General features: G+C 42.9%; 1 protein-coding gene across 1 annotated transcript in view; it reads left to right on the forward strand.

The window, feature by feature from the left end:
- GABRA6 (gamma-aminobutyric acid type A receptor subunit alpha6) overlaps positions 1–24169 on the forward strand; it is a 493083-nt gene that overhangs the window by 434836 nt on the left and 34078 nt on the right. Inside the window, exon 8 of the mRNA XM_069654273.1 lies at positions 9690–9943. Within this exon, the coding sequence (XP_069510374.1) occupies positions 9690–9943 (254 nt within the window). The remainder of the gene's footprint in view (positions 1–9689; positions 9944–24169) is intronic.

Genomic DNA, 24169 nt, shown 5'->3' on the forward strand with positions numbered 1-24169 from the left:
TAGCTGGAGGAAGGTTCAGGCATCTTGTGTCTCTCTGCCTTTATATTTCCTTCCTATATCCTCCACTTTCTTTAGCACAAAGCACTTTGCATGTGATGTTAGAAGACAAAGTCCACTTGCTCTAAGAAGAGGAATTGGACCCCTAAAGCGAGATAGCTGTAGATGAATTGCCTGATGGCTTTAAAAGAAGGGGACTCCCAATCCTTCATTGGTTCACTCTTGAACAAGAACCAGAGGAAGCATTAATTGCACCTCTTTTGGGAGAGTTGATCTCTCAAAAGTCTTATGCCACTGAGGTAAAGACTGCGGGGGTCATCAGAGGTTGTGCAGTATCCTGGTGGTAAATGTGCCGGGATACTGCCCAATGCTAATAGCGTTATGGCAACTCAGCAATTAGTGCCAGATCCCAAGTTCCGGTGGCTGGGAAGTAACCATAGGAGCCAATGGGGCATTATGGGATGCAAATACTGCTGCGCAATTTGTGCTGCGGTAATGGTCACGTAAATGGGCTGGAGGTAAAGCTGGGGGACCTTTCACCCCACTCCTAGTTGGGCGGAGCGGTAATCAGCAGTACTAGCATTACCACTGCATTTTTACCACCCCACCAAACCTAGGATGAGGCCTTGTGTGTCCAAGGCAGACATGACTTCTACCCCCTAATCAACCCCAGGGACCATTGGGGTGAACCTATGCTGAGACAAGACGTATCTTGCTTCCACCCACAACGGCACCCAGAATGTCATCATTTCAAGGGACACCCGCAGTTGTGGGCCAGACTCACTTCAACCATAGGACCAAGACAGCCAGGAAACCAGTGCTTCTGCAGTCTAACTATTTTGAACCATGATTTGAGCCCATCCGACACCTTGGAATGTACAATACCCTCCAGAGCTGCTTTTGCACCCTACAACCACAAACCTCTTCACGGCATGTTAGAACCGATGTGTCCCTACAGCTGAGTACATCATTGTCAGGAGATCGTCATTGGAGCCATCACATTCGAACCTTCATCATCTTTTTTGTGGATCTTCATGAACAGTTGATCAGCCCCCGGAGGACGCCTTTGAACAGCGATCTTTGAAAGCTAATTAAAATCGCTAAAACCAATCTGCACATCCAGTCCCCAGCATCTTCACTGTTACTGGATGGTTGAAAATCCATGGTCGTCCTCACGATTCACACTCCTTCAAGCACCTTTTTCAAACTTCAACATATCTCTGCTTGACCTGGCAAAATGCTGGCTCTCCTCCCGGAGCCATGCAGCTGCTACACTTGATCCCATCGACCAAAAGTGCTTGTACCCATCAAACCAACTCGATACTGATGTATACCTTATTGATCCCATGACTGCCTGGCTTGAATCAACTGCTCCTTTTCGGCCCTCAATCACACTATTGGGAAATGATTTGAACCAGCTCCACCTCAAACTGTTGCCTCTTCAAACTGCACATTGGAAAATCAGGGTCGCAGCTTTGAACCTATACTAGAACCGGACCTCGACTCAAACTGCTGGAGCATCATGCATTGACCCTATTGAGTATAGGCTTCCCTCCACCCACATTACCTCAAAATGTGAAGAAACTATGGGCCTCATTACACGGTAGGCGGTAGACCAAGGTGCTATTAGCATCTTGGTCCATGCCGGTAAAATACCGGCACCGCCTTGGAGGAAAGGGGAATTACAACCCTATTCCAAGGTTGGCGGGGTAGTAATTCCCCCTTGCCCCATTGCCCTTCCCCATTCCCATTTTTGCCCCATAGGGCATAATGGGAATGGGGAAGGAGCTAATTATGGTACCGCAAATTGCGGTACCGTAATTAGCACCCTGGTCCCTTTGCGGGTTGGTTTTTAACACCTGCTAAAAAGCAGCCGTTAAAGTACCAACCCGCAAAGGGACCGCGTAATCAGGCGGTAAGGCTTAACGGTCACTGGTACCATTACCGGTGACTGTTAACCCTTACCGCCTTCCGTGTAATGAGGCCCTATGGGCCTCATTACGACCCAGGCGGTAAGTTACCGCCTGGGTCGTACCCTTACCACCATGGCGTAAACTACATTTACGCCATGGTGGTTGGTGGATTTACCGCCCCATTCCAAGGTGAGTGGGGCGGTAAATCCCCATTTCCCATTTTACCCTTCCCCATTCCCATTTTTGCCCCATAGGGCATAATGGGAATGGGGAAAGGCGCTAATTACGCCACCGTAAATTACGGTGGCGTAATTAGCACCAAGGTCCCTTTGCGGCATGGGTCTTAACGCCTGCAAAAAGCAGGTGTTAAAATCACCATCCCGCAAAGGGACCTTGGAATCAGGCGTTAAGGGTCGGCGCCGTTTACGGCGCCGTAAACCCCTTAACGCCTGGGTCCTAATGAGGGCCTATATCTCTTAACTGTGCCTGCCTTACCTGCAATATTGGGACCCCTCTTGTTTTGTAGCAGTGTGAGGGCTGAGTAGGTTCGTGTGCATGGCAGAAGTAATTTTGGTCTCACCTGTCTACCCCTCCATATCTAATTATGGAAACTACTAACTCATTTAAGGCTTTGACAGGAGATTCAGTAGACAACCTGCTATTCTTATGCTCTTTGTCATTACAAATGCACTTTTGTGGTGTCCCCATATCTTATGCTGTCTCTCTCGAAATGGGTAACTTATAATGCTGAGAGGATAGAATTACATTTGTGTCTGTAGTGTCTACCTTTGTGTGCATGACTTATCAGGAAGATAGAACTTTCTACATCTGTGTCAGACTTGCAGCAAGAACAATAATAACAGGCATAACATTGTGTCTCCACACAAAACATCAAGATGGCACCACCATCTACTTTGTCTGACGTGTTAAGACCTTTGAAGACTCAGAATTTCATCAAGGTAACTTGCAACTAGATTGCCAGATCTACCAATGGCCAAGGCAGAGCAACACAGTGAATGGGCCTCATTATGAATGTGCCGGTCCAGAAACAACAGTGCCGGTAAATCTTACAAGTCTGGCGGCAACCCACTGAAGCACGGGCAGGGTTACCGCCAGACTTGTGATGATGGGCAATGTTTCATAATTGATTTCAGACTATGTTGTATCATCTAGGAGATGTAGGTGAGTGAAGCCCCCCAGGACTATCCTGGGACCTGGTTAGCAGCCTTTTTTTTGAAATTTTGAAAAAAATTGTGTTCCCCTGCCCCGTTCGCAACCTTGCTTCCTCCGGCCCATCCCACTTCCATATCTCTGCTCCCGCCTCCCAAGCCCACCCCACCCCGTGATTGGTTGAATTGAACCCATTTCTTTGGCCCACGCCACACTGTGCACTCTGTTGTATCATCTAGGAGATGCATGTAAGTGGAGCCCCCAGCACCCTCCTGGGACCTGGTTAGCAGCCCTTTTTTTTTAAAAAAATGGTGTTCCCCTGCCCCATCCGCTGCCTCGCTTCCTCCGGCCCCAACCCGCTTCCTTATCCCTGCACCTGCCTCCCGAGCCAACCCCGCCCCCTGATTGGTTGAATTCAGTGCATTGCCTAGTCCCACGCCACACTGCGCACTCTGTTGTAATATCTAGGAGATGCAGGTGAGTGGAGCCCACAGGACCCTCCTGGGACCTGTTCAGCAGCCCTTTTTAGAAGAAAATTGTGTCCCCCTGCCCTGTTCACCGCCGTGCTTCCTCCAGCCCCATCCCGCTTCCTTATCCCTGCTCCCGCCTCCCGAGCCCTTGCCCGTCCCGTGGTTGGTGCTATTGATGGTCTTAACTGACCTTCCCAGGGCAGCCCTCTGCCTGGCAGCCCCTGTGGCTAAGGGCTCCAAGGCAAAGGGTGGCTCCAACATAGGCAGCTCCAGAGACTGTCAGCAGGTGTCCGCAGGGGAAGCCAGTGAAGCCAGCGACCAGCCATCAACCAGCAGCAACCCAAAATTTAAGTGTGGCATGGGCACGGAGTAGAGCAATGAATCTACTCTGCAAAATCCTGACACTCAACATTACCTTACCTCAGAACTATGAATGTTAGCAATGCCGCACTTAGTTAGATTTGTAAACAGTATCCTGCGTCACTTCTAGATAGAATTGTGAATGTTAGCAATGGCACATTTAGTAGACTTGTGACCGTTGGCCTGCGCCAAGACCCAGAATGGATTCTGAATGTTAGCAATGCCACACTTCTGCACTTATTTAGAATTGTGAACATTAGCCTGCCCAAGACCCCAACAGGATTGTGAACGTTAGCATGAGTCACTTCTAGATAGAAATGTGTACCCTACTTTTGTGTTCCCCATGTTGTTGCTATATATCTGTATCCCCCCTCCTGTCTCTGTAAGCCCAGCCTCCTGTCTCTATGTGTCTGTGTGTCGCTATGTTCCCTGCCATCCTGTTCACGTGCCTGGTCTCAGGTGCTTTAAAGATCACCATCATATCACATCACTACTCTTACTCTCCTACTCTCTACTATACATCATCATTCAACTAGAACACAGCTATACCCCTGATAAATTTGGCCTAGCTGTTCACATACATATACGAGCCCATGAACAACTCATCACCTTAATAAAACGCAGCTAGCGAAGCACGTTTTGGCCTAGTTGCTCACATATGCGTCCTTCAGGCCTAACACAGCCCGAGCCCAGTTTGGGTGTCAAGCCACCAGACTGCACACATTCAACTGATATCTTCAGAACCACACCTAATGCTAGGACACAGCTACCATCCAGCAATTACATCAGCTGCACACATCTGTACACCCACACACCCTACGACACTATCTCTCTCTACTGACCAGAACTACGGTTCCCAACAGCGTTCATCCTACCAGTGCTTTGAGGTCATACCAATGATATATAGAGCGCGATATGAATGCCAAGTAATAACATAATAGCATAACATAACATAACAGAAATCGACCTGTCAGTATTGCAAAAGATGTCAAATTGGATGCACATAATGTTTGATCAGGTCTAGACTTCATGCAAAACCGTTGTTTAATTAGGTATCACAGGTTTATAACAATCTAAATGTATGGACATCAACAAAACAGTCACAGGTGTTATTTTATGTAGATTCACTAGCTTTGTCAAAAGTCACTTACTTTTATTATTTTATTATCAGATTTATTTTCTGAGGTTACGTCGTGGCTAGTACATGTAGAGTGTGTGGCAGGGAGAAGGAAACAGTGCAACATAGGGTAAATTATGCTTTTTTTGATCTTTTGGAGTCTAGGCGGTAGTTCAGGGGTAAATGTTCATAAGTCTAAATCTATTGGGATAGCTTTATATCAGGGTTGTCCAACTCCAGGCGTTGAGGGCCAGAATCCTGATAGGTTTTCAGGATATCCCTCATCAATATTCTTGAGAAAACATGTGGATACATTTTGAATAATTATATGCAAATTATCTCATAAATATGAATTAGGAGTATTCAGAAAATCCAACTTGTTTCCACCCCTTGAAGCCTGGATTTGGACAACCCTGCTTTATATGTTGCTGGTGTATGGGCCATTAACAATCTGGGTCAGCTTGGCCTAAATTAAATACATTTTTCGAAACTTGTATTAGGAGTATCCACAGCAACGGCTGAAGAACTATTGTATAAGAAAACAAATCTGGGCCCTGTTTCTTTTTAATAAAAGTATGCTCGAGCACGTGTGTGGTTTGCAATCAGCACTCATAATGTGACATATTTGAATATGTTGATTCTGATGGATATTTTAACTATGGGGTGAGCATTTTACATCCCATGGTTGCATATTGTTAGAAAGTGTTGGATAGATATTGGTTTCGGAACATCTATATTTTCAGCCAGATCTAATTAATAAGGCATATAAACTAATGTTTGAAAAAGAAGTGATAGTGAAGGAGAATTATCTTTGCGTTGTAAGAGGATTGAAAATATTCAGCTGAAAGTTATCAACCACGCCAATATAGCTTTGAACTAAATACAGAACGTTTTCAGAGTTTAGTGTCTAATAGCTAAGCTAGGAAACTTAAAACTACATATGGATTCCACAAATTACATGTCACGCTGAACAGAAAAGACTGGAAGAATGTTGAATGTATTTATGTATTTATATAAAGGAAGGAACAATGCTCTTTTGATCACAAAAAAACACACAATTTAACAATAATTCTGTGTTCTGCAGAATGCAGTATTATTGCTAATAGCAACCCGAGGCAAACCCTTGAGGTGCTAATATCAATTGTATAAAGAAGAAACACGGCCCGGTGTGCATTCTCAGCAGCGGCCGCTGAGAGTAAGGATTGCCATGAAAATGAAAGGCGGGGTTCTGCTAGAGCACCTCTTCCATTTTCATGGCAATGACCAGAAGATAGGTAGATGGTATGGCCTGGGCTGAAGAGCCTATTTCATGTAAGGACATGCCGAGGGCATTGGGGTGTTGAGGGGCTGGATTTGGAAGCAGGAGGTAGTGGAAAAGGGAAAACAGCAGAGCCAGGAGTGGCTCCAACTCAGTTTGCTCCAAACCCAGGCTTGCATCAATAGATTTAGCCCAGGTTTGGAGCAACCAGATTGGATGCTTCATCCGTAAAGGGTGCTAATATCTAAACATTCAGATTTGTTAGGAAGCAGTGACCAACATTCTGACCAAGTTGTGGAGGGGAGTAACTTGAACAGTCAATGGGGACAATAGATGGATCACTGTAATGCTTAAGCGAAATGCAAGCTAAAATAACATGGTGCTGGTACGCAGTCATCTTGGACACTCATCTCCCATCACCATAATAAAAGCTTACGTTTTTCATGGGCTCAACAGAGTAAATGTGCATAACAGCAGTGAAGGCAAACCAAGGTCACATAAATATTGTTGTTGAGTGGATTTACTGTGGAAAATAGTTATTGTATTATCCACTGATTATCCACTGAAGGATGAGCCAGAGAGGGAGTCAGAGCACTTTGCAGGTGCAGTGATAAAGGGTCCTGGGAGAATGCGAGGAGAGGGAAGCTGGCTATTTACACGTCTGGCTGGTTTTTTCCACTCTTTGCCTCCTTCCACTTGTGATCTGCTCTTCGGCCGAGGGCAGTCATAACTGAGAAGTGTGGGGACATGCCCCCATAAGAGAAGAGTTTTTTCCTCTGTAAAAAGCAGTTTGAATCTGGTGATGCAGTCTCGCTGAGAGGGAGGACGCTCCCCTCCAGACCCCATTACTACATGTGATCTCTTTGCTTACCTGCGTTGGTGCAAAGCAGTGCCGTAGTGGCCAAGATGAAGGAGTCTTCTGCAAAAGTGATAACACTGATGCTCTCTATTTCTATGTTTCTGTATTACTGAATATGGGGGTCATTACAAGGTTGGCGGTAGGGGTATAACAGGGCCGGTAGAGCTGCCGGCCCCATTAAACCCCTACCGCCGCATTAAGAGGTTTGCTCGCGGGACCCGGTAAGGGCGCCTGGTTTTACCAGGCACCCTTAGCGGTCCCACGAGTAGACCAGGGTTCTAACAACGGGCCCATTATAGCACCCTCCCCATTCCCATTGAGCCCTATGGGGGCACGAATGGGAATGGGGAGATACCGGGTCTGGGTTCCTTAAATGAGGAATTACCGGGTCCGCCAAGTTTGGAATGGCCCGTTAATTCCTCATTTAATGAATCGGACCCGGTAGCCAGTGAGGGGATAGCCATGCCGCTAATAGCGCCATGGCTACCTCCAACTTTGTAATGACCCCCTATATGTTTATATTGTGTATGATGTCTCTATATATTAGGAGTGAATAAAGGGCCTAAAATGAGTCATTTACATGTTTTACCATAACCCATGTTCTATGTGCGATTTTTGCCTACCTGAGTCCAATAACTTGTTTTGCCAGGGGCAGGAGAAAGGTAAGTCTAAAGTTCTCCCCATGTGGCCAAGCAGAAAAAAACAGTGACTTACGTAGATTAAGGACAATCAACATTACTCATTTTTAAATGCATGTAGGTGGTACGGCCAGCTATGTTAGGTATATGACCATGATGGATGAAGGTCCAGAGTGGAGGCAGAGAAAGTGAGGGACAGAGGCAGGTTAGAGGCAAACGCAAAATGTTAGCTAGAAGGCAGATAAGAGGTAGGTTAAAAAGATAACTCGCAGGCAAGGAGGTAGGCTTTCAGTTTAATTGGGAAATAATGGGTGTGGGTTGTTTCTCAGATGTTATGGGGAAGAGAATTCCATGCAACTGGATCAAGAAGGGAGAAAGAGCAGAAGTGAGAGGAAGAACAGGAAGGATGAGGTGCCACAACGGTAGTTGAGTAGGTAAAGCAGATATAAAGAGAAGGCTTGTAGCATTGTATAGAGGAGGATAGATATGTTGCATTGGATAGAGGAGGATAGATTTGTTGATGCATTACCATGTATACATTTGTGAACCAGGGGAATACATTTAAATCTGGCGCTGTACAAGGAAGTAGTTGTGAAGTGATGGAGTTCAAAAGAATCATAGTAGCAGAGTTAGTGATCTTGTCGAGAGGACAGAAAGCTTATTTGGGGATACCAAAGACTATGCTGACACAGTAATCCAGTTTAGAAAAGGCAAGAGTGGTTAAGAGATGCATGATGGTGTTGAAAGGAAGGAGGTGCCCGATGTTCCTAATATTTTGGAGGTTGAGGTGAAGAACTGTTGTAGTTTCAGAGATGAAAGTAAAGAAGGTGTGTGAAGGGTCATAGATGACGCAGAGGTTTCTAGCTGTATTACAGTATGGGAGAGTGTAAGGTGGACACTGGATGGGCAGGGGAAGAGATATGGGAGCCAATTTGCAGGGAAGAAGAGCACCTCTGTTTTGGTAGAGTTTAACATCAGAGTGCACAGCCCTCCAATTTTGAATTGCAGATAGACGATTGGACATTTTGATAGAGAGATCAAAGGAACGTTCAGAAAGAATAGTAGAAGATATGGGAATGAAGAGTAGGGACGAGAACCCAAAGAAGGCGATCAGTGGTGTACAGGCTGAAAAGGGACCCACAACAGATCTTTGTACAACAACAACAGTTAGAGAAGTGATTTGTGAGGTGCTTTTGTTCTAGTAGACAAAGAATTGGTGGGGTGCTAGGTAGGGTTCAATCCCGGCAAGGGATTCATCGCAAATCCCAAGAAGAAAGAGAGTATAAAGGAGATCAGAGTGATTAACAGTTTCAAATGCAGCGGACAAGTCAAAGAGAATTAAGATAGAGTTTTGGTTGGAGTGCATAGGTGAGGGAATGAAGTTGGAGATATTCATGAGAGCAGATTCTGTGGAGTGACAGGAGTGGAAACCTGCTTTTAGGGTGTTTCAAAGGAATGCAAATCCCTGTGTATGCTTTTGTGACAACACTTCTATTGAATCAAATATGCATATATCATGTTTTGTCCATTGCATGCTATACCTCACACATGTCCTTCATTACCACTTGTATGAACCTAGAATTTGAGACAATGTTGTGCCACTCATTTTTATCAAGGTATGGGTTTAAGAGTGTGCATGGTGTTGGAATGATGTTTGATACATGCTATATAAATTAGCAAACACCAAGTTGGTTAGTTTGATATTTGAAGTTTATATTGTCCATTGTTTTGGAATCGTTTGTGATGTTATTGCCTTGGATGTGTTTTTATGTATTCAATATTGAAAATAAACGGAATTTGATTGATTGATGTTGTGAAATTGGGTTTTTGATTGTTTACTTTGATTTGGAATTCCTGCTCGTATTAAATATCATGGGCAAATGGCCATATTTCTCATACTTTTTTAGGGATCACTACAGTCCTCACTATGACCACCTTGAGCATCAGCGCCCGCCACTCCTTCCCGAAGGTTTCCTACGCCACTGCCATGGACTGGTTCATAGCTGTCTGCTTCGCCTTTGTCTTCTCTGCACTCATTGAGTTTGCAGCTGTCAACTACTTTTCCACTTTGCAGGCCCAAAAAGAGCAAAGACAGTTAAACAAAGAGGAAACAATCGGCAAGGCAGCAGCATCTGAAATGGCAGAAGATGAAACAACCTTGGTAAGTTTTGTTCAGCCATTGTGATATCGTTTGAAGGATGAGTAATGTCACACTGTTTCAGACACAAGCATGTAGGCATTGCAATATTTGCATTAGACTACTCAATATTTATATTGAAGCCAAACATGCAATCTATAATTGCTCAACAGGCACGGTCAGGTGTGTATGCTGATGGCTCAGGAAAACGTCCTGTTCTACGCCTGACTCTCTCTCCCTGACGGCTACGGACAAGCACAGCTGTAATTCAAAAACTAAATTTTAAACGGGTGCAGTTAGACGCATAGACTCTCGGTATACACAGAGATGCTGTTTGCACTAGTTGAAACAACTGTTGTTTCTATCCCCACAGATAGATCAGGTTACAGGCTGTGATCAAATGCTCTTGACAAGAGGGATGGCATTGCCAATTCAGAAGTATTTCTGCCATTTCCATGGACAGATACAACTGCCCATAGCCCTGAAGACTGGGAGAAGGTTTATGGTAAGTGAGCATGAGTCATCAAAAGAGTCAAGCAAGTTGAAGGAGAAAAATGAGGAGCATATAAGGGCTCTTTCTAATTCTCCCATGCAGACTGGGGAAAGCAAATGGTAAACGCAGAGAAAGGGGATATTGCAATTCCAGAGATGCAGGCCATACACAAGAGGTGGAAATAAAACGCCAGCTGCTGTAGCCCTGGAGAGATGACCAAAGATAACCTTGCCAAGTGAAGTGAGAGTCACCAAACCAATAACCGGTGGAAACAGTGAGATGGTGGTGAACAGAGACAAGGATTGTGAGAGAAAATCCTAAAAGCAAAAAACAAAGTGAGAAGAGTGAGAGGGACCGCCTTTACTTTTTTTTTTTAATGTTGTTTTGGTCAAGAAACATATGTAGACAAAACATAATTAAAAAACATGCTTAACATTTTAGTTACATTCAATACATTTGAACCAATGATGAGAAATATAACAGCGCATGCTTAACCAAGATTAACAGCCTTGTTATCCAGGCCAAGACCCTCAGAGTTGACACTAAGTTTGATCTTCAGTTGATTTAAATATTTCACAACTGCATATCTTAAACGTTTAGAGTTTCCAGTATACATACTTGACCATAATTCATCAACATACAACGGATGGCTAGTGTCAAACAGATGCTTAAAAAAGAAAATCTGTGATGATAACAAGGCTTTACACTCAACCAATAGATGTTTCAAGGTTTCACCCATTTGTTTACAAAAACGACATTCGAGGTTATCCTCCGAGATTTTTCACCATTTGACCATGATTTCTTCTCTAGGCCAAATGTTCAGTCTGAATCTCAGGAAGTCAGAACTATGGGTCGGGTTAGGAGATTGGTTTAGATATTTTTCAACCTGACCATAGACTTTGAGAGCAAGTGGATTCCGATAAAATGTTTGTATTGTCAGACATTCAGTTCTTGTCTTAATCCAGTCAGCTCTCCAGAGTTTAATTTTAGCTTTAACTGGGTTTACTATTAGGAGCACTTTTGTTATATTTGTACTTGTCAAGATTTTACAAGCAAAGGTGTGCCAACTCTTGGCAAATTAATCATCAGATGTTAGAAGGTAATTTGACAGCATCAAAAACAAGCCATTGTTATTTTCCTTCATTATACATTTCCTATACAGTAAACAGATCTTCCACTTGTAGATTGCATAAACTGAGATAGGTCCCAATGCATGTGTGATAAAACACATTGGGCCTCATTACAACCCAAGCGGAAAACCATGGTGCTAATAGCACCATGGTCCATGCCGGTAACTTACCGACTCTGCCATGGAGAAAGGGGGAATTACCACCCCATTACCGGGGCGGAAATTCCCCCTTCCTCCATGGCCCTTCCCCATTCCCATTTTCGCCCATAGGGCTCAATGGGAATGGGGAAGGCGCTAAGTACGGTACCACAAAATGCGGTACCGTACTTAGCACCAAGGTCCCTTTGCGGGTCCCTACTTTAACGGCTAGTGTAGACCAGCCGTTAAGGTCGGGTCCCGCAAAGGGACCTCGTAATCAGGCGCTAATGGGTTAACGGCGCCGCAGCCTTTTACGGCGGCGTTAACCCATTAGCGCCAGGTTCATAATGAAGCCCATAGATTCAGACATGGGTAACATCAGTGATTTCTTCCAATAGAGGCTCTCGAATTTCAACCACTAAGAATAAGTTTGACACTTTTTTGTTTCAGAGCCATAAAGTATGGTAGGTATATATTTTTGCTTGAAATATACAATCAAGGAGTTGATTGAAAATTGACAGTATTTTCTACGAATAAGACTCATTTGAGACAGAGCCGTTTTCTGTTTTAACTGTAAATAATCATCATATGGCCTGTCGGAAATGTGATCATTCCCTCAGATACCCAGATAGATATATGTGTGCACTACCTGTAAAGTGATGTTTTGTAAGCTCCACTGATAGCTTTTTTGTCTTTTTTGTCCCAAATTGCATAACTTGTGTCTTTCTAAGATTAATACTGATGCCATTTTTGCTAGCAAATACATCCAAAACATACAACATATTAAGCAGACCAACAGGTGTTTGAGATATGAGGACCATATCGTCAGCATAAAGAAGCCAGTTAATTATTGAGCCATTTAGCTTCACAGGATCTGTAATCACACTGCAGAAGTCAAGCCCAATAACCCAGATGAAAAAATTGAAGAGGGCGGATGCCAAAAGGCAACCCTGTTTCAGGCCTGAGTAGTTCTAACGGGTTCCGACAATAATCCAACATTGTTCAGCCTGATTTGAATAGACGTATTTTAGTGAAATTCTACAATCCATTTTAGAATGAACCATGGACACTCCAGGTCTAATAGCTTTTTAAACAGTAATTCTCTTGGGACAAGGTCAAAGGCTGACCTGAAATCAACAAAAGCAGCATATATTGGTTGTTTATTTCGTTTCCCTTGTATAATAATGCCATTAAAGATCGTTAAGTTAATTGCTGTGCCTAGCCCCGGAATAAAACCCGTTTGAAAGGGGTCCCGATGGTTCAATTTGTCTAGCCATTTGTTGAATTCTCTCAGGATCATTCGGGCGAAAATTTTGCCCAGGAAATATAAGAGAGCAATTGGTCTGTAAGATGTTGGTTTTGAGCGATCACCTTTTTTAAATATGGGCAGAATCACAGATGTTTGCCACAATGATGCTATATTCCCAGTTCTCATGATCTCCTTAAAAATAAGGTATAGGATATGAGCCCATATTACCTTATTCTGTTTGATTAGTGAGTTATGAAGGCCATCCGGCCCTGATGCTCGAGAGGTACTCAACTTAGATATATAATGTAAGATATCCTCTCGGTCAAATTGAATTGTATGATCGAAATCGATTTTATCCCATTCTAGGCTTGGTGTCTGTCAAGGGAGTACGATAGATGTTACTAAAGTGGGATTCCCATTGTTTGCCGGAATGGAGTTGATCTGAACTGTTGTCTGATGACGGTGACATGCAGTGTTCAGGAGCGCCCAAATGCCCCCCAATGATTTCATGATGATCTGTTTTAAAATGGCTTCACCATCACGCTGATATTGAAGAGCACGACAACCCAGAAGCCATCTTTTATACATTTTTTTAGCAGTTTTATCTGCTCAAGATTTAAGGCTAAACATTCTTTGGGAGCTTTTAGCAGTAATTTTAGGTGTTTTCTTGAATCCCTCTTTTTATGTTTAACCTCGATGCCGAAGGTATGAGTGTGATTGGGATGAGCCCCTAGAGCATTTGAGCTTTTAGATGAAAACAGTTGCATGGCATGGATGTAACAAGGGCTGTCAGATACAATGGAGTCACCATAAGCATCACTCAAGTTTTGCTTATAACAAAGTAATTTGGCTTTGGACCATTTTATACAGTTCCCCGTGTTATTAACTAAGAGATTCGTTAAATTTTGATTGTAGGTCCTGGATTGCATTGTAGGCCAATTACAAGTCAAACTTAGTTGACTATGATCACTCATTATTGTGGATTTTATGTTAAGAGAAATGATGTTAGAAAAGAGCTGGTTATTAACATAAATGTAATCCGGTGTAGAATGACAGCCATCATTATGCCAAGTAGCCCTATGGGGATCATCACCCGGCACTGATCCATTCAGCATCACAAAATTTCTATTATTCATTAACACCAGCCATTGATGTTCATCAGTTGTTCGAGATGTTGTAAATGTAAACTCGGATAATAAATGCATATTCAAATCGCCCATGACAAACATTTGCAGAATGGATTTATCAAGCGAAAGTTGCTCAAGGATGTTGTTAAAATGATCAAAGAATTCATCCAAGGTCAGATGTTTCCTGCCCCAATAGATATTTACTATAGCACAGTAAGTTAAGCTTCATCGAATTTTCATAATTTGGAAGCAAGGTGACGGAGATCTGTGCCAAATAACTGCAACATTTTTGTCCTTACGGAAAGCCGTCATGAGGCCGATCATCGGTCTACCCGTAAGGGTAGCAATGGCTTGGACCAAATAAATTTCATATAGGTTCCAGGTGGGAGGAGTTCGCATCCATGTCTCCTGGAGCACAATGATGTCATATTGTAAGAACTCTATACTTTTGTTATTAATAAGATGTTTGAAACCCCTAGCGTTCCAGGAGACAAGGGTAACAGTGTCATTCATCTGGGATTGTTATGATGGTCCACCATAATTTTGATTCCACCACGTCTCATAAGAATTTGGTTCAGAATTAATTTGAACAACAGTTTTATCACCATAGATTCAGATTGGGGTAAGATTGGTTTTTCCGTCACCTGATCTTTCATATGCACGTCTTGACTCAGAATAAAACCTAGATTATAAAAGGCTGTCCGGGCTAACCATAGAGTGTTAAGTATCACGCCCGACCGAATATATAGTCGGGCCTCAGAAAGGTCGGGGAGATTTGTAAATTCAACAAGAGCAATGTCAGCTGAGGTGAAATCCTCGAGGGCCGTTATTTCCACACAAATGTTTAGCACACTGGCTCGGTTCAGATCGTACTTGACAAAAGGATGTCCTCAATATTTAATCAATAGGCGATGATGCTTTTTAAATTGTGCTTGGTTCTTGCTGATTGGAAGAGTAGATCTAGGCACTATAGTTGATCTACCATCAACCAATTTCTGAAAGCTCGTATTCACCTGAGATTCATGGACTCGATTTAGCAACCCCTGTCCTTTCAAAAGAGGTTTGACATTTGGATAAGAACCTGGCAGCATGTGACCAACATCATTAGTCAAACCTTGGTGCGATTGCAACATGAGCTGTTTGATGTTTTCATTTTCCCGGTTGTAGTTTGCAAAAGAAGCCCGTATTTCATTGCAAAGCTCTTGCAAAGTACACTCTGAGTTTAAGACTATTGCCTCTTGAGGTTGATGACTATCAGAGGGCAGGTTAGCTCCTTGCTTTGGAGTGAAATCTGTGGTAACTGTTGGCAGTTTAATACCTGTAAACACTTTCACTTGTGAGTTTTTCGTCATTTGTGTTGATAATACAGATGCTGTCAGAATTGGATTAAGGGTAACGTTTGGAGCTTTCAAGAAGGATGTCGAGGCTGAAACCGCAAGTAGGTCGTCTAGCGGTTTATACACCAAGGACTCCTTCTTTTGCAGCTGAATATCTTGTTTATAGTGCAATCATCTTTTTTTCACTGCTGTAAGTAGTCTTGAGGCCTTCTTTTGTTTAATACTAGTAGGCAACCCACTGGTAATTTGCACTGATTTAGCTGTTGGATTGCAATTTGTAATATTGGACGAAACAATTTGGAACTGAGAAACATTGGGGCCAAAGTGGTGACCAATTTTCCTCGGGAAGCATAGTTGTTGTTGATAGACTGTCTACTGGAATTAACTGTGGAGCTTTTTGGGGACTGCCAATGACAACAATATCAGGATAGGAGACAGAGGGTGCAGTCTCATTTGGAACAGGATGAATTGAAATGGCTTTATCCACTAAATCCGTTTGAGCGCTCTGACTAGTGTGGTTGGAAGAGCAGTTAGGAAAAGAATGCATCTTTATACCTATTTCACGAATAATATGTTCATGGGATTGCTGAATCTGATCAGATTGTTTTTTTATTTTCTCGTCTAACGTTTCATACAGTTTTGCTAGCGAGAGTAGTGCCGTATTCATGGCAGTAAGGGTGTTATTGAGGGCTGGCTCTTCAGGAAAAGAGAATCTATTATCATTATACGTAGTCTGTGGATCTCAAATAAAGTAAGGATGGTTACCAATGGGTGCATGACATTGAGAACGTCTGGGAGTGGGTGCAACAAAGGAAAGAGACTGGTTTGATACACTGAGGGTGATTTATCAAACATAACTGGTGATTTATACATTCTTGCTTATCCTTATCCTCCTTTTTGCCCTGTAGGATTGAGTTAGTTGCATCAATAGGTAGACTCGATCTATGTGATCTGTCATTGAGTTGAATCAAATCACCAGTATTAGAGCAAATATATTGCACATCAGGAGTGGGAGATTAATGAGGACTTGAGGAGTTCATGAATTCAATCGCTTCTGCGTCAGTCTCATCAACTAACGTTAAGTTTCTCATATTATTTTCTCAGCAAAAGCTGTGCCTGTATCGATCGAACATAAGGGTGGGTTTTGTGGTATTAATCCAACTGAGAGCTGTGGTGGATCAGCACTCACTTCAGGAATTTGGGTAACACATATCTCGCCTGATTTACACGCAAGGGCGATAGAGGCATCAACTATTTCCTTACAGGGCACGTTCACAGAATTCTCAATCAGGTCATGGGCCTCACCCTGAACTGAGGATCCCTTAGGAGGTACATCAACAGACAAAGAGCACAATGATTTTAACTTTGGAATAGTGGTTGAGTCAATGGGGGGTACTTTTAGATTTTTTGCACCATCATTCTGACAAAAAGAGCAGATGTCAACATTCATGGAGATTGATTGTTTTTTTTCTCTTGATTCTCTTTGAGTCTCTTTGCAAAGAAGACTTTTCGAGATTCCAAGGGCGAGATGTCATATAGGCCAGCACCAATTTTTGGCATTCCTGATTTTAAAGACATGATGGATTTAGACAAGGTGCAAGGAGAAACCATAAAAGAAGGAATACACAACACGCACCTGTAAAACCAATGAGACAACACCAGCTAAGCTTTAAAAGCTGAAGTGATAAACTGAGCAAATAAAATAGAATAAAATAATGAGAAGTGTCACGGCCGCTACCCCGCTTCCACACGGCTAAGCGGCTAAGCGGGACTTGCACGGGGCTTCCACGGGTACGCGTGCAACCACAGATTTATACACACGCCCACTGGGAGGCAGCAGCAAGGCCTAGTGACAAAAGAAAAGTATGCTATAAGTCCGTATTTAGTTATGTAGACAATATAAATAGTCCTCCTTGAAACAATGTTCACCTTCTGGGGCTTGCAGTTCGTTTTTCAAAGTGTATGCCGTGCTACAGATCCAAAAGCAGGTGCAGCTTCAAAGGTCCAGCGGCAAAGCGGGACTTGCACGGGACTTCCACGGGTTCTCCAAAACCAAGCAGACAGACCATCTGCCAGGCCAGCAGGCACTGCCGAAGACGGAGGAGTCCAATGAAAGGGTCAGGATCCGGCAGAGCCAGCTTCCTGACAACTACGGTTTACCCTTGGTCTGTGGGTAGGAGCTGGACAGCAGGAGCCCGTAGGTATGCACAAGACTACTGGAAGTCTTTATCCTCACACAGTCTTCAGCATCCACCAGGAATTCAGCAACGCTGTGAAAGGTGAGGCCCCCCAGTGCGGGATGTGAGATCGTGCCGCCACACTGAAGCGATGGAAGGTGATCAGAGGGCACCAAGGAGCGGTGGGAAACCGCCATTTCAAGAACAGCAACACCACAGTGAAGAATTCGGGCCAAAAGCTAGCGAAAGCAAAAAGGTGTGGTGCATGCTGAAGCTTGACATTAAAAGATGCTAGAGCCATTCATGAAATGGAGAGGAGATAGGAGCTGTCTGTGCTGGATCTAGATGTTCAAGGTTTCGAGAACCCTAATGGGAGAGGCATGTAGCACACAGTGCTGAACGCTAGAAGTGGATTTCCAAGAGCCATTAAGAAAGGAGTGAGATAGTGAATACTTAGAGAATTATAGTAACGCAGGTTTGCATTCCAGTGTCTCAGCAGACACTGGAATATAGAAAATCCAGATTAATCCAGATTAATGTTGCTCAGAACTGGTACTTGAAATCCAAGGTCCAAAGAGACGCATAGGCATGAATTACCCAGTTTGGTTAGTCATCCCCATGGATGAAGTAAACTGTTAGCTTCCCTACCTTGCTCAGAGTTATACCACTCACTGTGCATCCTGATTCACTCCTCAGTGGCAGGGCTACCGTCCTAATGCCCTTCCCACTTTACCTTTCAGTCTGATGGTGTTATCACCCAGGACACTTCTCGCTTTACCTCTCAGTTGTGTCAGGTTATATAGCAGCACGCATACAGTCTCATGGTTATAGTATATTGCACACGTCTTGCTGCAATTCCCAGTCTCAGTATTACCGTGCCAAGGAAGCTCTTCACCCAAGTATATAGTGCCCAGCTCGTTCCTCACTCAGAACCGGAGAACACAACATCAAGAATGTAGTGCACTCAGCAAGTTACCCAGGGATATAGAGCCCAGCCAAACTCACTCATCATCTTGTGAAACAGCATCGGCTACCCTTTGTGCCTTGCACTGTTCTCTCAAGTATTTAGCACCCAATTTGCTCTACTTTCACTGTGACTTCAAGGATATAGCTAACATGCATTTCTGGGGCTCTGGACAGCGGGGCAACATAGTCGCTGGCTAGCAGTTTTGCATGCATTTGTGTCTGGAGCATTCTCCCATATAAAATGCATTACTGCACCACAGCACCCGCCTGGGTACTGGTTGCACATTTCACCGTGACATGCACTTAAAGGCGACCTTTAGAGGCACCTCTCAAAGGGCCTGTCATCGGGAAATTGTAAACAAATATTCCCATACTTGTTCGAGGCAGAGAAATGTATGTGCTGCAGCCGCAGTATTGCACTCAAATGCAAAAGCGAACAAGGTCAGGAATCAACTTGTCATGTAATGCGGAGACCCCCGCATTTGTTCCAAACAGGCACAGTGGAATGTCGTTGTTTTCTGTGCATTTTAAAGCACATTCTATTCGCAAATTTGAGTGTTTTAAAATACGCAAAAATACCCCCTGATTTGAACAACAAGACGAAAAAGGGTATTTGAATGTGCGCATCTATAATGGGTGCATTCAGATGCCTGTTCAGAACTGGATGCAACTCATCTGGTTTGTGAGAGTTGGGCATGCAGTGCCTATAATGCTCTCCAGCTTGCACATTGCCCTCAGGAATACAACACGCAGCTCCAACTACAAGCTGCTCCCAACTTCCCACTTCATCTCTCTCTCTCTTTCTCTCTCTCCTTCTCTCTCTCTCTCTCTCTCTCTCTCTCTCTCTCTCTCTCTCTCTCTCTCTCTCTCTCTCTCTTCCTTTCTTTCGGCACTCCCTTTCAGCTTCTCCCTGTGCACACGTTGATGCTTTTCTGTAAATTGGGATTGCTTTCTCTGTTCACTCAGCCTAGCTCCCACAGCTACAAACTGCACATTGACCAGTTTGAGGTTGCACTCTCCTTCCAGTCTCCATGCAGCTCCATTATGCAGTATGAGGGTTTTCTTTCAGGGTCACCAAAGCTGCTCCCTGATTTCTTCAGATTCTTGCATAGACGTATTACTCTAAACAGGCCCCAAGCTGTGTTTTCAGAAAGCCTCATGTAACCGGTGTCCACATGAAAATGGTAGGCTAAACCAAGCAGAATTGCCCAATCTATTCTGACAGCACTGACAAATGCCCTGGTAGGGTGACTTTCCTGGTCCACTGCACCTCTAAGCCAATCTTGGATGAAAACAGGGTACACAAGAGAAGCAATCAGATTTGAAGTCCAAGGTCACAAGATCTAATGACTGGACTGGAATATCAATGTCTCAAGAGGTATTGAGAAATTGACTACCTGAAGAAATGTTGCACACTGGGAATTGTAAGTCCAAATTCTAAAGAGGCACTGTTAGGTTAAATGCTGGGAGAAACATAGGGCCTGATTCATTGAGTGTTTTCCTATGGGATTGTGCCATTATAAAACACTTCTGTGAATCAGGCCTATAGTATGTTGGGACCTGAAACGCAGAGTTCCAAAGGATAATGAGGAAGTGAGTACCTGCAGACGTGTTCTATTTTGGGATATAAAGACGTTATACATTGTCAAAGACTACATTTCCAAGAGACTTGGAAAAATATTGAAACCAGATTTGGTCTGAGTTGAATTTCAAGCTCAAAACGTCATCACAATTATGAAATTGCATATCAATTCAGAAGTACTGTTTTGTAGTGCATCATTTATCAAATTCATCATCTTGTCAGTGCAGTATTATGCACTGTGCAAGAGGGATACATATTAAAATTAAAAGCCCAACATTTCTGTAATTTCTGGAAAAGTCAAAATACTTAAATGCTTCCAATTTTGTGATTAAATGCATTGTGCAACAAACAACAAAATAGACAGCCCATGAGTAGGTAGGAAGATAGGTAGAGTGGTTCAGAAATCGATTTTTCAAGTCTGTAAACAAAACCAAAGTCATAAAAAGTGGCAATGTTATGTGAAATCTATCTTATAGTCAAAGGTTAGTGGAGGGAAACATTTTGCAAGACCTTCAAGAACAAAATAAATAAAATATAATTTTTATTTTTAAAGCGCAATCTATTCAAGTCTCACACTACTTCTACCCATTTTCTCGACTTCCTTTGGCTTAATCTGGGCTTAAATGGCACTCAAACAGTTTTAAACTGAAGCACTAATAGGACCACCCAAGATCGAAAGAGCCACGAATCGAAGACCACTACTTATACCTAACAGACCAATAAGTGAACTTTTACTAGTAATAAACCATTCTTATGCCATTCATTTTCTTGTTGTCACAACTTAATAACTAAGAGGCTGAATGAGTGGATGTTAGGCACATTTGTCCACAGTCCTCTGGTGTAGAATGTAAAACCATCTACCTAAAGATAAAACAGGGTTTCCAAACAAAAGAAGGACCAAACTCTCCAGAGCGCTACTTTTTGTAGCACATCAGATCCCCGAATGCCACACCCTAATACAATAACTTGCCCTCCCATTTATTATATAGGAGAAATAGTATATGTGTGCAACATATACTACGTGTAACTCATCGATGGAGAAAAGAAGGTTAATATTTAGACAATAATGCCCATAGGGTCAACAAAGGTTATGACACTATACAATTTATAGGGCCTCATTACAACTCAGGCGTTAAGGGTTAACGCCACCGTTAACCCTCAACGCCTGATTCTGATTTTAACGCCTGCTTTTAGCAGGCGTTAAAATCCATGGCGCTAACCTGCCATGGTGCTAATTACGCCGCCGTAATTTATGGCGGCGTAATTAGCGCCTTCCCCACTCCCATTATGCCCTATGGGGCAAAAATGGGAATGGGGAAGGGAAAATGGGAAATGGGGATTTACCGCCCTACTCACCTTGGAATGGGGCGGTAAATCCGCCATCCACCATGGTGTAAACAGAGTTTACACCATGGTGGTAAAGTTGGTGCACTTAGCACCAAGGTTGTAATGAGGCCCATAGTATTAAACCTATACTGTTGTATTATACTCTTAGATCGTAGATACAGTAATATATAGCAGTTATATACAAAGTAATTGAGATGGAAGCTCACATTCAAGTTCATTGCTGTAAACCTTCAGGGACTTAAGGTGGACCCATGAATAATGTCAGAATACAAATAAGTGCCTTCCAAAGTAATGTTTAAGGTGTTTGTAGTTGGCTAAAGTTCCCACATTGGAAAAATGGGAAAAATCCAATATGCATGGTCGTGGTTATGAAGAAAAATCAGGTAAGTCTGAGTACTACCCTAGTGGTGCAGAGATGGCAACAACATACCCCAAGAGATGCCAGTGGAGCACCTCTTGAAGATTTGCATATCCAGGTGTGAGGCAGTTCTGGATGCTTCCGGAAGAAAAGAAGCAAACCAGGATTAATGTCAATGTTATCCAAAAGAATACTGCTGTAGATGGGGTTTGCAGAGACCAACAATCACAGGCCCAGGGCACCACTGAGTATAGGTTTGGGGACAATCGGGGATATAGTTGCACATCTGAACAGTTGTGTTTGTGGAATCATTTAAAAAGTGCTGTTAGAGTAATTTGGGTTTGTTTGGAAGGTTTTGTTTGAAATACATTTGGGGAAAATTGGTGTACTCATGGGCATGAGCACATTTGTGAAAAAGTGTATTTGTCAGTGTTGCATTTTCAAGAAAGGTCCATGCCAAAGAGGCTACACCTGTGCACTTTTATGTGGTTTCCATTAAGGTGAAGGTGAAAGAGGACCCTTTATTGTGAGAGGGTATTTGCAAGTGAATATTATTATCTGTCATCTCAACAAGCATTTTTACCCATTAATCTGGATTAAGATTTACACTTTATTATACTCTCCTGTCAGTTTGGCAAATTTGAAAGAGTTCCATATTCTCTGATTCTATTAATTTTTGAAATTTTGAAACTAAGATTTCAATTAGTCCCCATGGCATTATTTGTCAAAGACGATATTCACGTACTGTGTCATCACTCGTCTTTCTTTCTTCAAAGTAATTAATACTGATTTTTACAAAGAATAGTTTCAAATATCGCCAGTTGTACCTGTAGCTTTTATTGCAGGTCCACAAACAATATTAGTTGCTCATTTCTCATTTGAATGTGTCTTCATCAATCAAACAATTTTTCAGATCACTTCATTATATGATTTAAAACAAATACATTTTACACAGATTATCTCCCGTAAACAATATGGCAAGTGACATCGGATGTAGATACCTTGATTTGTGCATTCAACCGTGCACGTTGTTTATCATCCACTACTAGTTTCAGAGTGTCCTATGATGGAGAATGTGTGCAGGCCAGAATATGTTCTTGTTACCGCAATCTGCATGTAATTTGCAATATGACAGTGTATTGTGTGATTGTTTATCTCCTGGTATTCAGGATGAACTAATGGAGATATAACACTTTAAATCCTTAATAGAGATACAGCACTTTAAATCCTTAATGTATTACATAATGGTTAGGAATCACCTTACTTCTGTACACACAAATAAATCCAGTATTAAACGTAATTGAAAAGAGTAAAAATAAAGAATAGGACTGTTTATTTGCACATAATTAATTCATAGACCAACCAGTATGGATCAACATTTGCATTACTGGTGGTTTTGAACTGACTCTCTTTAAGCAAGGGCGCATGGAACAGTTGATGGATTGAGAAATGGTTAATGTACACTGCTGCATCTCCGACTTTTTGAGAACACAAGATTATGCCCTCCTCAAAGTCCTTCCATCGTCCTCCTTTGTGTCCCGAAGAAGTGTCCTACATGTGGCGGCATAGATAGGACAACATCACCCTGGGGCCTCATCCACCTTCACTGGCTCCCACTGCATGCACAAATCACCTTTAAGCCTTGCTGCATCATCTATAAGCCCTCAAGTCACCCAACTACCACGCTGAGAATCTCAGCATCTCTGGCGGACAGCTCAGCACCAGAAGCCAGGACACGTGCAGCCTAGAAATCAGCTGCTGCAAAAAGGGAAGGACCAGTAAACAAGCATGTTCTGCCTACTTCCCAAGACTATGGAACCTCCTCCCTGTCAGCCTTAGACTCACCCCACCCTCCTACAATTAAAAAAAGAACTGAAGACCAAAACTTGAAAAGTTTGGCTTCTTTTGGTCTCAAAAAGTGTGTAGGGGATGCGAGTTCCCTTCATTGGGAACTTATTTTCCAGAAGCATTTTGAAGTCGACAGTATCAAAGGCCGCTGACATGTCGAGCATGACTAACATGATAGTTTCTCCCTTGTCAGCGGTACAGAGAATTTCATCCCAGATAGCCACTTGGGCTTTCTCTGTACCTCGGCCAGATGTAAACCCTGATTGATAGGTGTCGAGGATTCTGTTTTCCCCTAGAAAATTCTGAACCTGTGTTGTCACTACATTTTCCAGGAACTTTGACGGCAAGGCCAGGCTCGCAATAGTGCGATACTTGGTGAGCACGTAATGATCCAGTGAGGATTGTTTTGGAGGGGTTTGAAATATGATTTTTTAGATCTAGGGGGATACAACCATGGGTCAGTGAAGCATTAACAAATGAAACAAGAAAATGTTTCACA

The sequence above is a fragment of the Ambystoma mexicanum genome, chromosome 3q (assembly GCF_040938575.1).
Source record: "Ambystoma mexicanum isolate Mex_15411 chromosome 3q, UKY_AmexF1_1, whole genome shotgun sequence".
Classification (NCBI taxonomy): domain Eukaryota; kingdom Metazoa; phylum Chordata; class Amphibia; order Caudata; family Ambystomatidae; genus Ambystoma; species Ambystoma mexicanum.